The following is an 18,476-nucleotide window of genomic DNA, read 5'->3' as shown; positions in this document are numbered from 1 at the left end:
CATTAGAATAGAGATTAAATAAAGAAAAGTTTGCAGAAAATATATGCAGTGAAAATAAAGCGGACCTAGAACAGAGCCCTGTGGGACACCATGATGTAATTTGTTATATAGATAGAACATTTCTCAATATAATGGAAATGGTTTCACTCATAAGATCAGATTTGGTTGTCTTCAACAACGTAAACTCTGTGCTGTGCTAATTTCTACAATATCATGAAATAAACATGAATAAAAGTCATGACTAGAACTTTAATTGAATCTCAGAGATTAATTTACTCTTTATTGGGCAAGGAACCGTATATATCTTCACTGGCCTTAAATTAAAATCTAAAGCGATGTTTATTTCATCTGTATCTCTGCTCTGTTTTGTTTATCTATGCTTGTAATCAGTTTATTATATTTTATGCAAATGCACTCCCCTACAAAATCATCCCAATTAGTCTGTGCCAGGCCAACAGTAATGGATTGTGGAAAGAGAATGATTATTATTTTAAAGTGTTTGACTGCTGTGAAGCATTAGCATAGAGATTTATCAACAGAGAAAAGTTTCTGGACACAAGCAGTGAAAATAAAAGCGGAGCCTGAACAGAGCCCTGTGGGACACCACAGTTTAATATTGCTAGAGAAAAATCCCCAATACTAATGAGAACGGTTTTGCCCTTTAGAACAAATTTGGTTAAGTTAAGCAAAGCAAACCCAGTGCTACAATATCATTAAATAAGCATGAATAAAATCATGACTAGAACCTGTAATGATTCTCAGAGTCTCATTAAGCCTTTATCTGGCGATGAACTTTTTACAGTACCTTTATTCACCTTCATATGCAATATAAAAGTTATAATGTTTTTAAACTCTTGCAATAATCCACAATAACACTGCAGGTTGTTTCCAATACTCCAGGGAATTTCAATGAGTGGGTTAATTCATTCAGTCTGTTTTCTGTTGTAATTTTAAAGCAATATATACTGTATTTATAATAGTTAATAAGGAATCTAAAACATGAAGGTGGCGAGTGTGATGAGGCTGGGATGAGAATCAGCACCTCCATGTCCGAGGCCCTAGTGCTCCACCGGAAAAAGGTCTCCATCTCCAGGTTGGAGGAAAGTCTTTACCCCAGGTGGAGGAGTTCACGTCTCTTGTGGTTTTGTTCATGAGTGAGGGAAGGATGGAGTGTGGGATCGACAGACAGATCTGGGAAGCAGTAATACGGTCAATGTACTGGTGTGTTGTGGTAACGGAGCTGAGCCGAAAGGCAAAGCTCTCGATTTACCGGTCAATCTACGTTCCTACTCTCACCTGTGCTCATGACAAGATCTCAGATACAAGGACAAGATCTCAGATACAAGCAGCCGAAAAGAGTTTCCTTCACAGGGTGGCAGGGCGCACTCTTATAGATAGGGTGAGGAGCTCTGTCAACCAGGAGGAGCTCGGAGTAGAGCCACTGCTCCTCCACATCCAGAGAAGTCAGCTGAGGTGGCTCGGGGATCTGTTTCTGATGCCTCCTGGACGCCTACCTTGGGAGGTGTTCCAATCACGTCCCACCAGGAGCAGGCCAAGGGGAAAACTCAGGACATGCTGGAGGGACCATGTCTTTCGGCTGGCCTGGGAACACCTTGGGATCCCCCCGGAGAAGCTGGAGGAAGTGTCTGGGGAGAGGGAAGTCTGGAGTTCTCTCCTGAGGCTGCTGCCCCTGTGACCCGGCCCCGGAAAGGTGGAAGAAAGTGAATGAATGAATGAATGAATGACTTTTATATATCCCTTTTTGTTTAAACTTTTTATATTATTTTTGTTCATGAATGGTTTTAAAATCTTTTATACACATCTTTAAAGTGTTCCTTCTCATAATGTTTTGTTTAGTTCATATACCTACAGACAGTAGCATCACAGACAGTAAGACTGTGCTTTGTTAGTGTAAAAGTCAAGTGACCTGTGGTGTAGCTGAGTGATTCTTGGCCGTGATACAGATCTAGTGTAGTTTTTTGAGAGTATTTGTGTGTGTATTGTATAATTACAGTATATTTGAGTATGATTCCTTCTGTGCGCTTCTCCACAGACGTCAGGTTTTTGCATCTCTTGAGTCTTGTACCTGTGGAGAGAGGAACAGTGGGAGAGAAATAAATTGATGAAAGTTTGAGAATAAGACTCTGTGCTTTGATTCTCTTCTGCATAGTAACCCAGACCTGCTTAATTTTTTGTGCAACTTTAATACACTCAGCTTGGGTTAAGTCAGATTTAAAAAACAGAGAAACAAATGGTCACACTTTATTTAAGGTACAATTCTCCCTGTTATTAAACCATTAACTATGACTATGAATTTGCTGCTTATTAGTTATTAAGGTAGTAGTTGTGTTTAAGTAGGATGTAGATGTGGAATAAGATAATCAAGATTATATGCTTTATAAATGTTAATAAACAGCCGATATCTTAATGATAGGCAGGTAACAGGCTACTAGTTCATTTATTCATTTTCTTTTTGAGTTAGTCCCTTTATTAATCAGGGGTCGCCACAGCGGAATGAACCACTAACTCATCCAGCACATGTTTTACGCAGCGTGTGCCCTTCCAGATGCAACCCAGTACTGGGAAACACCCATACACTACAGCCAGTTTAGTTGATCAATTCCCCTATAGCGCATGTGTTTGGACTGTGGGGGAAACTGGAGCACCCGGAGGAAACCCACACCAACACGGGGAGAACATGCAAACTCCACACAGAAACACCAACTGACCCAGTTGAGGTTCGAACCAGCGACCTACATGCTGTGAGGTGATCGTGCTACCCACTGCACCACCGTGACGCCGTAGGCCACTAGTTAATAGTGAGAATTGTTACTTAACCTAAAGTGTTTCTAAGCAAATAATAATAATAATAATAATAATAATAATAATAATAATAATAATAATAATAATAATAATAATAATAATAAGTTGTTGAAAAGGAATAGTAAATATATTTATAATGTTACCAAGGAGTGTTGAGATAACGCATTAAACACTTTGGGTAAATACACAATCTTCAGGTTTTCTTGTCTGTACCGCCTTTGCTTTGTAAGTTGCCTTTAGTATCACATTTAGTTACCTTTTTTAAAATAAAGTGACTCCGGATTGTGATATATTACTTTTAAAAGTAACTTTACCAACTCAGATTTTTCGTGAAATGAATACAGACTTGGTGAGTAGAAAATTCACTTGAGCTTTAAATAATTAGTAAACCTGTGATTTAATTAATTTGTCTTAAAGGGGATCTATTTTGCCCCCTTTTAAAATGAGTCTGTGCTGTCTCTAGAGTGTGTGTGTGTGTGTGTGTGTGTTTGAGTTGAGAATAGCACACAGATAATGTTCTCCAGCTCTCTGAAACTGACCCTTTCAGTTTTTGATCCTAATCGTGGTTTTGATGACTGTCGCTTTAAATGCAAATGAGATTGTGCCCTTTTTCAGAAGAGGGCGGAGCCTCAAACACCTATGTGTCACCATAGCAACAGATTCAAAACTAATGGCAGGCGACTGCTTCTCACTCAGGGCTGTTTGCGCTAATGAGGGAGAGATTGTCACTAGTGGGCGGGGCTTCCCCCCTCTAATGACACGTACAAAGGGAGAATGTCAATCAAAGTGTTTCTGCATCAAGTCTGATTATAATAAACACAATTATTTAATTAATAGACTTAACTAATTTACCATTAGAGGCTGGATTTATTCACACACCGCTGACACACAACTGGGTTTAAACCCCGTATAAAAGTGTTTTCTGCATAATAGGTGCCCTTTTAAGGCACAGTTCACCCATAAATTAAAATTCTGTCATCATTTACTCACCCTTTACTCGTTCCAACACCTTTATGAGTTTCTGTCCTCTGTTGAACACTACAGAAGATATTTTGAAGAATGTTTTTATTTAGTATTTGCTTTTCTACTATGGAAGTGAATGGTTACAGGTTTCTTCAAAATATAGGGCTCTCAATAGTTTGGAGTGGGTAAATCTGAATTTTTGCGTGAACTATCCCTTTAAGATTATAATAGATACACAGCCATAACTTAGCTAATTTTCCCTCTTGTTTTATGTGAATTAGCTGATCATCCTGGAGGATTATGCAGACCCGTTTGATGCTGCGGATCAGGCGGGCGGCACACAGACCATCGCAGAAAAACCCCCAGAGAATGATGGGTACATGGAGCCCTATGAAGCCCAGAAGATGATGGCCGGTAAGAGAAAATGTTAAAAATATTCATCATTCATGGTGTCTCACAGCAATTCATAACTTTCTGATTTAAAGTTAAAGCTTGATTTTAAAGTGGCTTTTAAAGGTTTTATTTAAGGGTTTGCTGCAAAAAATGCTTTAGAGTTTGTGTCTGAATATCTCCAAACCCTTAAATCAGTCAGCATTTTCTAGACAAGCTCAAAAATAGTCTCGTTTTCAGAAATAATGAGTCAAAATTAAGAGAGTTTTTACATAAAACAAGCAGAATAATCTGATAATGGGTATCTAACTGTCTTATTGTGATAAATTGCTGAAGGTTTTATCATCGTGTGCAGTATTATCACTACTATATTATCCTAAGCTGCAAAAAAGATGACTTTAACAGATATAATAACCAATAAATGTATAGTGTATTGCTCTATTGTCTATACATGTTCAGAGTGAACACACATTTTAAACCAATTTAATAGCAAAATGACTATAAAGTACAATAGGAAACACTTTATAGATCAAATCTCCCCATTGTCAGATTATTCTGCTTGTTTTAATGAAAATCTCTCTTCATTTTGACTCATTATTCTGAAAACAAGACTAAATTTACTGCTGGTCTAGAAAATGCTGACTGATTTAAGAGTTTGGAGATGTTTGGACTAGAAACAAGACAGAAACTCTTGACCTAAAACACAACGTCCACTAGATGTGGCGTGAGTGAGTCTCGGAGAAGTGCTGTTTCATTTCCTCAGTGTTTATTTGTCTGTTTAGTGCTGCAAACGCTAAAGCAAGAGTCATTTAGACGCTCAGATTGCTTCAGGCGGAGTGAAACGGCTGCTTCATTTAGAGAAAATTCATGAGTCTGTTCAGTTAATATTCCTGCATCATCATCATCATCTCACCTGTCTTTGTTTCCAAAAGGAATGAATGAGGATTTTTCCTTCAAAGATTTGGTAAAGATATGCTGGGTTCACACAGTGGCTTGTGTTTTAAGTGGATTGAACATAAAACAATTCATTCATTCATTCATTCATTCATTCATTCATTCATTCATTCATTCATTCATTTTCCTTCAGCTTAGTCCCTTTAGTCATCAGGGGTTGCCACAATGGAATGAACCGCCATCTATTCCAGCATATGTTTTACACAGCGGATGCTCTTCCAGCTGCAAATCAATGCAGAAGTATGTGCAGCCTGACGAGTGTGTTCAGCATCGAATCCATTGTGTTCTGAATGGAATTGTTTGTTTTTATTCTAATATGTTCATTATAAAATACTAAAAAGTGTGTTAATATGAACGATGTTTTCTATTTATTTGTAAATATTATTAAATAAATGAGGAAATGACCCATGGCCACTTTAATGTAATAAGGTTTGTTATTTAACTTCGGCCCACAGCCTGCAATCAGGTTTAGTCTTCGGCCCTTCATGAGAAAATCAGAGCATCAGTGTCTTAGACTGTACATAGGATCTGGAGGAGAAAAGCAGCTTGTTTTGTTTTGTTTTTCATTATTATTTCATTTTTGCTTTTTTTATACGTCACTGTTGTTTTGTCTAACTGAAGATGCAGATTTGTTTTGATCTGCAGCAGAGATGATGATCTACAGTGTATTGTAGAAGACGCCTGCGGTATTTCAGATGGTCTGTTTCTCTCAGTTTGAGACGAGGATTCACAGTTTAATCATTCTCTCAGTGTGACTCCAGCGTTACACTCGCTGTGTGTTTCATGTTTGACACCACGCTGCAAAAAATACCTTCCTTTCTTAGAGTTTTTGACTCGTTTCTAGTGCAAAAATCTACAAATACTTAAATCAAGAAGCTTTTTTAGTCAAGCACAACATATACAGAAATAATGAGTCAAAATGAAGAGAGTTTTAACATAAAACAAGCAGAATAATCAGCCAAAACACTCAAAATACAGAAACTGTTCATTAGCAGGTATACATTACAGTGCATATCGCAGAAAAACAGGATATCGTAATATATTTCATCTAATATCCTTCTTCTTTCATCTCTTCTTCTTTCCATTGGGCCATCTGTCCTGTCATAGCGGAGAGTAGATTAATAAATAAATAAAAGCCTCTTGGACACGCTCCGGAGCTTTTCTAAACAGAAGGGGAGATAAAGCTGACATTTTATTGGCTCGTTACTTCAGTGTTTAATTACTGTCCATCTTTGTTTGTTTGTTTATTTATTTATTTCACTGTTTGATTGATTTGTGCTTATTTGCTTGGTGAAATTGTGCACATTTTATTTTGTGTAATGCACTGCGACGCTTTAGGTTTAATAATGATATAGTCAGTGAGAGATATTCATTAAATTGCTTTCGGCTTAGTCCTTTATTCATCAGGTGTCACCACAGTGGAATGAACTGCCAACTCATTCATTCAATCATTTTCTTTTTAGCTTAGTCCCTTTATTAATCAGGGGTCACCACAGCGGAATCAACCGCCAACTGTTCCAGCATATGTTTTGCACAGCGGATACCCTTCCAGCTGCAACCCAGTACTGGGAAACACCCATACACACACACTCATACGCTACGGCCAATTTAGTTGATCAATTCCCCTATAGCGCATGTGTTTGGACTGTGGGGGAAACCGGAACATGCAAACTCCACACAGAAACACCAACTGACCCAGCCGGGATTCGAACCAGCGAGCTTCTTGCTGTGAGGCCACAGTGCTAACCACTGAGCCACCGTGCTGCTGACATCAGAAATGTTATTTGATCAGAAGCCAACTTTAACTCAGCTTAAAGTGACCGTATGGATGATATATATGAATGTTCTATGAGCAGATGCTGAGTTATGGATGTGTGTTTGTTTAAAGTGTCGTGAGGTGTCAGAGTTTATGCCTGAAATCCTCATCTCTGTGCTGCTGATGAAGGCTTTTCTACTGGTTTTGGGGTGAAATATGACTTGAGGTGTGTTTCTGACTGACCTGATGACATTTATAGTGTCTTAGAGTCTTAAAATGTCCTGTCTTGGTGATGAGTTTATGCCTTTCAAAGTGGTGTGTGTGTGTGTGTGTGTGTGGTGTGTGTGTGTTTATCTGTGTATATGTGTGACATGGTGATGTGTGTCTGTTTGTATATAAGTGCATGTGTGTATATATGCACAAGTAAGTGTAAACGTGTGTGTATGCGTACATGTGTTTATATTATATATTTGTGTGTGTGTATGTGTGAATGTATGTGTGTGATTTATGCATGTGAGAGTGCGGGTGTTGTTTGTCTAGTGTGTTTGTCTTTTCTCGTGCTCAAACACACTTGCATCACATTAAGTGTGTGTGTGTGTGTGTATATGCTTGTGAGAGTGTATATGTGTGCATGTGTGCGTATATACTGTATGCATGTGAGAGTGTGCATGTGTGTCTATATGTGTGTGTAGCTGTGTATGTCTGTGAGGGTGCGTGTGTGTATATATATGCGTGTATGTGTGTGTAAGTCTGTGTGGAGGCATGTGTGTGTATATATGCGTGTGTGTGTGTGTAAGTCTGTGTGGAGGCATGTGTGTGTATATATGCGTGCGTGTGGAATGTGTTCACTCTTTCAGCACTGCTGTATCTCACATGCACAAACACACTCTTGCATCACATTAAATGTGTGTGTGTGTGTGTGTGTGTGTGTGTGTGTGTTCAGACGAGTGGTTGTTTCCTGACTCATTGTGTGTGGAATAAGTTACTAACTGAAGGAAGTGAGTAATTTCACTTGTATTTTACTTTCTCCTGTTGTCGCTCACGCTTTCACTGTGTGTGTGTTTGAACATGTCTGGAGTTGCAGGAAGGAGAGGCTGCTGTGACGTGTGTGTGTGTGTGTGTGTGTGTGTGTGTGTGTGTGTGTGTGTGTGTCACATGTTTGCCATGCAAGAACTTTCCCACAATCCCCAAGGTCTCCTGTGTTACGCAAACAAACACTTGTCATGGTCATATTGACTACATCACACACACACACACACACACACACACACACACACACACACACACACACACACACACACACAAACACACACACATTCATGAACGTTTATGAGTATGGTGGATTGTGATTGGTTGCTTTATTAGGTGAGGTTATGAAAGTGTGTGATTGGTTGCTTGATTGGTTATGAGAATGGTGGCCTGTGATTGGTTGCTCTCAGTCAGGGGAATGATGGCCTGTGATTGGTTGCTCTATTGGGTAAATTAATTGATAGCATGTGAAAGGTCACTTATTGGTTTTGAGAATGACAGCATGCGATTGGTTGCTTGATGGTGGCGTGTGATTGGTCGATTGATTGAATATGAGAATTATGGCTTTTGATTGGTCGTTTGATGGTTATGAGAATACGGCTTTTGAATGGTCGCTCTATCAATGAGTGTAATGACAATATGTGATTGGTCGCTTGATTGGTCATAAGATTGCTGGCGTGTCATTGATCACTTTATCAGTGAGGGGAATGAGGGCCTGTGATTGTCATGAGAATGATGATGCGTGATTGGCCGCTCTATTGAGTTCTGCTCTTCTCTGAGGATTCTCCCACTGAGCTGCAGTTTCAGGATCTGCTGACTCGGCTTTTCTCTTTTACTCCTCCAGTTTTTCACCACCTTACTTTACAGGAGTGTGTGAGAATTAATCTGCATTTTCCTGTGTCGGTGACAGTGTGTGTGCTCATGCAATCTGTTTAAAGGTTGTGTTTACTTCTGATATGTGGTCCAATTCCCCGTCGCTGTATCTAGTAAAGACAGAAGGCCAAAAAATAAAACCCCAAACAAAGATTGGCTCACTAAATTTTTGGAATGGTGTCACGCCGGGGGCTTTAATGGGGGAAGCTTTATATAGAGCTGTAAGTGTCTGGTGTGTGTTGTATGAGATGAGAGTGAGTGTTTTCTCTCTGTGTGTGTGTGTGTGTGTGGGTGTGTGTCCTCTGCCCTCCAGATGTGTCCCTTCTATCAGAGAGCTTTTATAATCCACTCACGTCATGCCTACACACACTCTTCTCTCCTACTGGTTTTCTTTTCTTCAGCTGATATGGGATATGACGATGTGTATATAAAACACTTATACATACAATATCTGTGGCAATGTGTGGTGTGTACAGGAGTCAGCAGACAAATAGAATACATTATTTAAAGGGATTGAGAGAAAGGAAGAGAAGAGAGGAAGAAGCAGAATAAAAAGACAGAGGAAGAAAGAAATAGATAGATAGAAAAGAAGGAAAAAAAGGGAAGAGAGAAAGAAAATAATGGGTGACACGGGTGGCTCAGTGGTTAGCACTGGTGGCTTCAGAGTAGAGGTTGCTATGTTCGAGTCCTGGCTGGGTTCTGTGTGGAGTTGCATGTTCTCCCTGTGTTGGTGTGGGTTTCCTCCGGGTGCTCCGGTTTCCCCCACAGTCCAAACACATGCACTATAGGGGAATTGATTAACTAAATGGACCGTAGTGTATGAGTGTGTGTGGTGTATGGGTGTTTCCCAGTACTGGGTTTTGCTGGAAGGGTGTCCGCTGGTGTAAAACACATGCGCTATAGGGGAATTGAATAAGCTAAATTGGCCGTAGTGTATCAGTGTGAATGCAAGAGTGTTTGGGTGTTTCCCAGTGTTGGGTTGCAGCTGGAAGGGCATCCACTGCTTAAAACATATGCTGGATAAGTTGGTGGTTCATTTCTGCTTCGGTGATGCCTGATTAATAAAGGGACTAAGTTAAAAAAAAATGAATGAATGAATGAATTCGCAGCCGTGTCTCTGTCATGTTGTGTTGTAAAACGTTGTTGTAGGAATAGTTGGTGGTTCATTTCCCCTGAAGTAGAGACTAAGCCGAAGGAAATGATGACTGCATGATTTAAAAAGGGATATGAAAAAAAGAAATAAAGGAAGAAAGAAAGGACAAAATAATGAAATGTTGAGACCTCTTGTACAAACGGCAGGAAACTCATATCATTTCCAAAAGCGTCTCTTTTCTCTGTGTCCCGTGACGAGCTGCTGCATGTCCTGTAATATTCCAGAGCTGTCTGGGGAGGGGCGCTACAGACGTGCACACACACACACACACACCTGCTCTTACGTAATTGCTGTGTTTAGTTAGCGGTGAAAGTATTTGGGAGTGATGACACGCTTCCTCTGTGCTGTGAGTGAAGAGGTGTTCAAGAAAAACTCCACGCTCTTTTGGGAAACAGCCTCAGTTTACAGCTCACCATTTTTTTAACCCATTCACCCAACCTCTGAGTCTGACGAGAACACTTTAGCTTAGCTTAGCATAAATCATTCAATCGGATTAGACCATTAGCATCTTATTAATTAAATAATAAAATTCCAAATAAGGCTTTTGATAATTTTCCTGCCTAAAGCTTGACTCTTCTGTAGTTACTCTGTGTACTGAGACTGAAGGAAAATGAAAAGGCAGATACTATACTGCACGACAATAAAGTTTCAGGATTATTATGGCAAAATGACAGTATATTCCTAGCCAATAACCTAGACAATAGCAAATTTCCTTGTCTGTCGGTCTTAGTACACAGTGCAACTACAGAAGAACCAAACTTTAAATAGGAAACTTATTAAAAACTCTTTTTATGATTGAGATGCTAACGGTCTAATCTGATTCAATGATTTATGCTAAGCTAAGCTAAAAGTGGTGTCGCCTGACCCAGAGAAATCATCTGTAGTTATCGTGTACTAAGACTGATGAAATGAAAAGTGCTACTTTAGTCTGATATAGGAACTAACAGTCACTATACTGTACGACACCAAAATGACAGTATATTTCCTAGCCGATATCAACCTAGACAAGAACAACTTTTCATTTTCTGTCAGTCTTAGTACACGATGAAACTACAGAAGAATCAAGCTTTAGGATAGGAAACTTATTAAAACCTCTCTATATACTGTCACTATAGTGTTTGACAATAAAGTGTCTGGATTATTATGCCAAAATGACAGTGCATTTCCTAGTCAGTTTAATTTTTTTTAATGCTAATGGTCTAATCCGATTCAATGATCTATGCTAAGCTAAGCTAAAAGTGTTCTCTTCCCAGACCCAGAGAAATCTTCTGTAGTTTATCGTGTACTAAGACTGACGAAAATCAAAAGTTTACTTTGTAGTCTGATATAGGAACTAAACAGTGACTATACTGTACAACACCAAATGACAGTATATTCCTAGCCAATATCAGCCTAGAAAGAACGATTTGAGCTTTTAATAGAAACGTATCAAAACTCTTTTTTTAAATGCTAATGGTCTAATTGGATTCAATGATTTATGTTAAGCTACGCTAAAAGTGTTCCTGCTAGACCCAGAGATTGGCTGAATGGATTCATAAATGGTAAATTACCTGTTTAACTCTATGAGAGCTGTAAAATAAGTAGGGCTGCATGATAGGGCTGTTTTTAAATCATTTATTTATTTAGTGATATTAAAATAAACAGGTAAATACATTTTCAAATCTATTTCAGACTAAGAAAATGTTGTCGAGGTGAATATATTTAGTCTGTAAAACACTTTTGAATGAGTGAAAATCTCAGCAGATATTCTGACTCTGATTGGCTGTTGTCATTTTCTTATTTTCAGCTCTGGGGATCAGCTTTAGGCTCCAGCTCCTACAAAAGGAGGCGGGGCTAAAAATAGCAAGGGCCCCTTCGGATTGGTTAAATTTAGATAAACAACCCAATGCATAAAATTAAAGTACTTCATCACATGTCTGCGATACATATTATAAGGTTAATGGTAATTTAGCGATATATTGTGCATCCCTAATAATAATCCGGTTTCCAAAATAAAGTGTGGTGTTCCTTTAACACGGACGTTAGCTCAGGATGTGTGTGATGGCCTGGGCAGTAGAGTGCAGAGTAGTAGGCATAAGTCAGTGTGTGTGGATGATGGCTATTAAGTGTGCTCAGCAGTAGGTCAGGATCAGGATCAGTCCTCCCCCTCATGAGTGATGTATCGCTGCCGTAATGTAGAGATGCTGACGCTGTCCAACACTGCTGGGACCACCAGACTCTCAGTGCACGAGACTGGGGAAATATGTGACATGACATAGGGTCATCTACCGTATCGAGTTCGGTGGCCATTGTGTTCATCTACACTATGAAACGCTTCATGTGCGTGTATTTGTGCTTGCATACAGTGAACAGCGGGTGAAGAGTGGTGAACTGATGACCTTCACAGCACAATCACAGTCATTTCTGTTGAGCATGTGAACACAATTGACCAATCAACCGAATTGGGTATTCTGAGTGGTTGCCAGAGCATTGCTAGGGTGTTCTGGGTGGATTTTCAGGGTGTTGCTAGGGTATTCTGAGCTGTTGACATATTGTTGCTAGGTATTCTGAGTGGTTGCCAGAGCATTGCTAGGGTGTTTCAGGTGGTTTTTAGGGCATTGCTATGGCATTCTGGGGGGTTTCCAGGGTGTTGCTATTAAATTCTGAGTGGATGTCAGAACATGGCTAGGGTGTTCTGGGTGGTTTTCAGGGGTGTTGCTAGGGTTTTCTGGGTGGTTGCCAGGCATTGCTAGAGTGATCTGGGTAATTTTACTAGGGTAATCCTATTGTTTACCAGGGTGTTGTTACAGAATTCTGAGTAGTTAACAGAGTGTTGCTAGGGGTGTTGTGGGTGGTTTTCGATGTGTTGCTAGGGCATTCTGAGAGGTTGCCAGGGAGTTGCTACAGAATTATTAGTGGATTCCAGAACTCTGCTATGGTTTTCTGGGTGGTCTTTAGGTTGTTGCTAAGGAATTCTGAGTGGTTGCCAGAGCATTACTAGGGTGTTCTGGGTGGTTTTCAGGGTGTTGCTAGGGTTTTCTGGGTGGTTGCCATGGAATTCTGAGTGGTTGCCAGAGCATCGCTACGGTGCTCTGGGTGGTTTTTAGTGTTTTGCTAGGGCATTATGAGTGGTGGCCAGGTTGTTGCTAAGGCATTCTGAGTGGTTGCCAGAGCATTGATAGGCTGTTCTCTGTGATTTATAGTTGCTTGCTAGGGGCTTCTGAGTGGTTGCCAGGGTGTTGCTAAGGCATTCTGAGTGGTCACCAGATCATTGCTAGGGTTTTATGGGTGGTTGTCAGGATGATGCTAGGACATTCTGAGTGGTTACCGGGGTGTTGCTATGGAATTTAAAGTTGTTGTGAGAACATCGAAAGGGTGTTCTGGTGGGTTTCGATTTGTTGCTAGGGGCATTCTGAGAGGTTGCCAGGGAGTTGCTACAGAATTATTAGTGGATTCCAGAACTCTGCTATGGTGTTCTGGGTGGTCTTTAGGTTGTTGCTAAGGAATTCTGAGTGGTTGCTAAAGCATTACTAGGGTGTTCTGGGTGGTTTTCCAGGGTGTTGCTAGGGTTTTCTGGGTGGTTGCCAGGGTGTTGCCATGGAATTCTGAGTGGTTGCCAGAGCATTGCTACGGTGCGCTGGGTGGTTTTAGTGTATTGCTAGGGCATTATGAGTGGTGGCCAGGTTGTTGCTAAGGCATTCTGAGTGGTTGCCAGAGCATTACTAGGGTGTTCTGGGTGGTTTTCAGGGTGTTGCTAGGGTTTTCTGGGTGGTTGCCAGGGTGTTGCCATGGAATTCTGAGTGGTATGCCAGAGCAATGTTACGGTGCTCTGGGTGGTTTTATTGTGTTGCTAGGGGCATTATGAGTGGTGGCCAGAGCATTGATAGGCTGTTCTCTGTGATTTATAGGTGCTTGCTATGGCATCTGAGGGGTTTCCAGGGTGTTGCTAAGGCATTCTGAGTGGTCACCAGAGCATTGCTAGGGGTTTCTGGGTGGGTTGTCATGTTGTTGCTAGGACATTCTGAGTGGTTACCGGGGTGTTGCTATAGAATTTAAAGTTGTTGTGAGAACATCGAAAGGGTGTTCTGGGTGGCTTCCAGGGTGTTACATTCAGCGCATGCCAGGGTACGTGTGTGGTCACGTGATGCGTGTTTTTCAGTAGTGTAGTGTGGAATAAGGGCTGTTCGGAAATGTTAGGTGAAACGCCAGTGTGGACGTGGATCGTTCTTGTTCTAAAAACGCCCATTTAAAATGAAAGCGTATTAGTGTGAACAGGGCCTGAAATTGATTTGACTTTTAGAAATCATCACGCGACCCCCCAGTTCTGGGTTGCTGCCTTGGTGTTATTGTGGAGTTCTGAGTGGTTGCCAAGATGTTGCTAATGTGGTTTCTTCAAAATCCAGCCAAAAGACCAACACTATCCATCTGGAACTCCAGCTTTAAGACAGTTGGAGCGCTGTATGCTGACTCAGGCTTCTCCACACTGCAGGTGTTTGGCTGTAAGTGGTGTTTTCTGCTTCTGATGGGCATCGCTGTGGGCGATTATTATTTATTTAATATTTTTTTCTCCAGGGCATCATCTGCAGCACAGCTCCGTCTGAGTCTCGGAGTCTCTACAGTGTGTCTGCCACTGTCAGTTCAGTTACAGCTTAATGACTCTATTAATATCTGTCATGTTGACTGCGCAGTGAGTCTGCACTGTTTCCAGGCTCGAGCATGAAGAGCATAATTAGGTTTCCTTCCTTCCTTCCTGTCCTCCTCCTCGAGCCGCTTCCTTCCTTCTTTTAGTCTCAGTCGAATGGGTGAAAGTTTGGCGGTGAGTAGCGTCTGACCCAGGCCTTTATCTGACCTCATCTGTCCCCAATAATGAGTAACTTCTGGACGGACGGATGTGGGCCGACGTGTGTATTTGATTTTTCTTTTTTATTAAAAAGATAGGACACATGATCTAGCTAAATGTGTTTTTATATATAAACTATAATAATAATATAATAATAATAATAATAATATAATAATAATAATAGTGATAATAATAGTATCTCTTGCTATTAATATACCACTGTTTTGAAACCATTATATTGTGTGTATGTACATGCATTATTATTTATTTATTATAAACTTGTAATTGTAATTTTTAATTATTATTTATTTCATAATTTTTGTATGAATTGAAGAATGTATGAATGATGATTTTGTTTTCTTTACTACATGCTAAATTATATATATATATATATATATATAATATATATATATATAATATAATATATATATATAGATATAGATATATATATATATATATATATATATATATATATATATATATATATAGTATATAAGGGTGACGCAGTGGCGCAATAGGTAGTGCTGTCGCCTCACAGCAAGAAGGTTGCTGGTTCGAGCCTCGCCTGGGTCAGTTGGTGTTTCTGTGTGGAGTTTGCATGTGCTCCGGTTCCCAACAGTTCAAAGACATTACAGGTGAATTGGGTAAGCTAAATTGTCCATAGTGGTATGAGTGTGTAGGGTGTTTCCCAGAGATGGGGTTGCAGGTTCTTCTTGATTTTATGCTCATTTAAATTTTTTAATTTCCCTAACATTAATTTGGGCCTCTAATGTTTTACTGTTATCAGTAGGTTATTTACTTAGATTAGCCCCAGATTTGGGCTGCAGTACTAACTAATCTTATGTATATGCAGAAATATCAGATTGTAACAGCTTCCTGTAGAGTTCTGTGATGGGGTCAGCTTATACAGTAGATGCTGAACACTGATATATACACATGCACATTCGCCAACACAGCCCCGCCTATTTTCACACACCTCCTCTATCATTACTGGACACGCCCCTTACTCCTGATTGGCTGTGGTTGTATTTTGTATTTAACAGCTTCATGTTTGTCAGTTTTGATGACTTCATCGTATCCTTGTTAGATAAAAGTATAAATTTAGGAGTGAGTGAATGTGCATGAATGTGATGTGGAATCAGTGCTTGCAGACTTTTAGACGCTGTGTTTTTGTGCTGTGTGTGTGTGTGTGTGTCATCATGTTTGGCATAAGGTTTTTGGGTATAAAGTTGTGGTGAGCAGAGAGAACAGTATGTGATTTTGTGAGTAATACACACACACACACACACACACACACTCACAAACCTGATCGACTGCAGTCAAAACAGTGTTTAGAGGCATAATGGAGCCGCTTTCAGTAGGACAGAAGCTCAACCTGCTAAAATCACACAGATCAATACCATCACTGGATCACACACACACACACACATCGTCCGACTAGATGAATGTGTCTCTCGTTACATTAATATCAGAATCAATAATTCATCAGGTCTGCTTTTGTCTGTCGGTCACAGAGGAGCGCTGCTCAGGCCATTACACTCCAACACAAACTCAATTATACTGAAAGCAGCGCAGATATGAGTCAACAAATAAGACATTCATTCATTCATTTTCTTTTCGGCAAAGTCCCTTTATTAATCAGGAGTTGCCACAGTGGAATGAACCGCCAACTTATCCAGCACATTTTTACACAGCGTATGCTCCTCCAGCCGCAACCCATTTCTGGGAAACATCCATACACACTCATTCACACTCATTCACTATGGACAATTTAGCCTACCCAATTCACCTGTACCGCATGTGTTTGGACTGTGGGGGAAACTCACATGCAAACTCCACACAGAAACGCCAACTGACCCAGCCGAGAGCTCGAACCAGCGACCTTTTTGCTGTGAGGCGAAAGCACTACCTACTGCGCCACAGCGTCGCCCCACAAATAAGACAATAAATAAATAAACAAAGCATTTAATAAACAGATATCTTTATTAAATTTATATTTTAGTCACCAAACATATTAGAAACTGAAAGATAATACAAATAAATTCAAGCAAAATATTGCAAAAATATTACAACCTACAAAATATCAATTAATCTTTAATTTTTTTGCTTCTCTTGATTTTTTTTCTCTTTTTAAATTTGCATTTTATATACTTGTCTATAACATATAAATGTGGCTGTACTGGATTTTAGTGAGGAAATGAGATTTAATCCACATAGTAAACGGACTTGACCCAAATGTGGCCTCATTATGGCACTGCTGGCGTGTTGCCGATACTGGCATGCATAATGTCAGCCGAATGTGGGCCAGGCATGGCAGTGATGGCCAGTTGTGGATGGGAGGTGTGTGGCCCAGATCAGTGTAGCGATTGTTCACATTGTTTAGGTAACATTAGGCTGGGTTATGCCTCAGCTTTGGGGTTTCTGGTTAAAGTATAAACTTATAGCTGAGAATCGGTCCCAATAATAAACCTGTTTTGGCCCATTTCAGGTCCAGTTAAAGGTGATAATTGGCTGAGATTCAGGCTGGTTATGGCCCATGTGTGGCCCTTGTTTTAATCCAGTTATAGGCCACTTTAGGACCGTCAATCTTTGCGGTATTTGGGCCAAGGGAAAAGTTATTGTGTGGCCCGGAGCTGGGCCAGAAAACATGTGCCATGTGGGATGCAGTGCTTCTTGTCTGATCTGAGACTCACTTCATATCGTATATCTAACAGGCAGTGAAGATCACTGATATTTAAAGAAATCAGAACTTAAACGTGACACTTTTGTAATAGGAAGACCCTTGGCCTGCCTGGCTGAAAAGTCAAAGTCTGTGTGCATATAGCCCAGTTTAGCCCAGCACTAATATATATGTGTATTTTATATTTGTTATTTCCTTCAGTATTTTCTCAATGCTGTCAACAATTCCAAGAGTTCTAATGCTCATTTATATATATTGTTTGCTTCCATCTTAATGCTGTGTGTTTAGTGTATTTCTGCTGGGCTGATCAGATGTGTTCAGCTGAAGATCCACTGTAAAAATAGAAAGCGTGATTGATTTATCTCCACTCCTCTGCTGCTCTCAGCCTGTGTGAAGCCTTCAGAACATTTACAGTTCAGTCTGTGAGCGAGAGGCCTTCGTGTGTCTTTTCTTTAGTCTTTGAGGGAATATTTAAGGCATTGAAGCAGACGTGAATCAAACACACATCTTATTTTCATTTCTAAAATCATCAATCCAGGTTTAAAGCCTTTTCATTTAGGATAACTTACAAGTAAAAGATCTGAAACTATTTTAGAGAATGATCGTGAACACTGTGAAGGTATATAGATGAACAAACAACTGAAACAAAACTACAGGAATTAAACAGAAAATAAATCAATCGATATAAACTACACGAGTTATTTAATGGGACAATACAGGAGGAGTTTAATAGGGCTTATAGATCCTGAGATTGTTCAATATCTGTAAATGTTGACTCCGTGTTTCCCCTCAGTAAATGATCCTTCAGGTTAATATTAAACCTGGCCGGAGGAGAAACACAGCACATGCTGGAGACTCTCCATTCCAGCAGCTCAGATGACTGAGTACTGACTCACCTGTGGCGGAATCTGTGTGTGTGCGCGTGTGCGTGTGTGTGTGTGTGCGTGTGTGCGTGTGTGCGTGTGTGTGTGTGTGTGTGTGTGTGTGTGTGTGCGCGTGTGCGTGTGTGCGTGTGTGCGTGTGTGCGTGTGTGCGT

The 18,476-nt window shown here is 40.2% G+C and overlaps 1 protein-coding gene across 1 annotated transcript in view; it reads left to right on the top strand.

The window, feature by feature from the left end:
• The first annotated feature begins 3,157 nt into the window (after nucleotides 1–3,157).
• The window catches only part of LOC130245330 (SH2 domain-containing adapter protein F-like), a 107,516-nt gene continuing 92,197 nt past the window's right edge, over nucleotides 3,158–18,476 (top strand). The window contains exons 1-2 of the mRNA XM_056477999.1: nucleotides 3,158–3,172; nucleotides 4,068–4,200. Coding sequence (XP_056333974.1) covers nucleotides 3,158–3,172; nucleotides 4,068–4,200 — 148 coding nt within the window. The remainder of the gene's footprint in view (nucleotides 3,173–4,067; nucleotides 4,201–18,476) is intronic.

The sequence above is a fragment of the Danio aesculapii genome, chromosome 18, assembly GCF_903798145.1.
Source record: "Danio aesculapii chromosome 18, fDanAes4.1, whole genome shotgun sequence".
NCBI classification, from domain to species: domain Eukaryota; kingdom Metazoa; phylum Chordata; class Actinopteri; order Cypriniformes; family Danionidae; genus Danio; species Danio aesculapii.
Note: the sequence above shows the minus strand (reverse complement) of the source record. Positions and strands in the feature narration are given on the sequence as shown.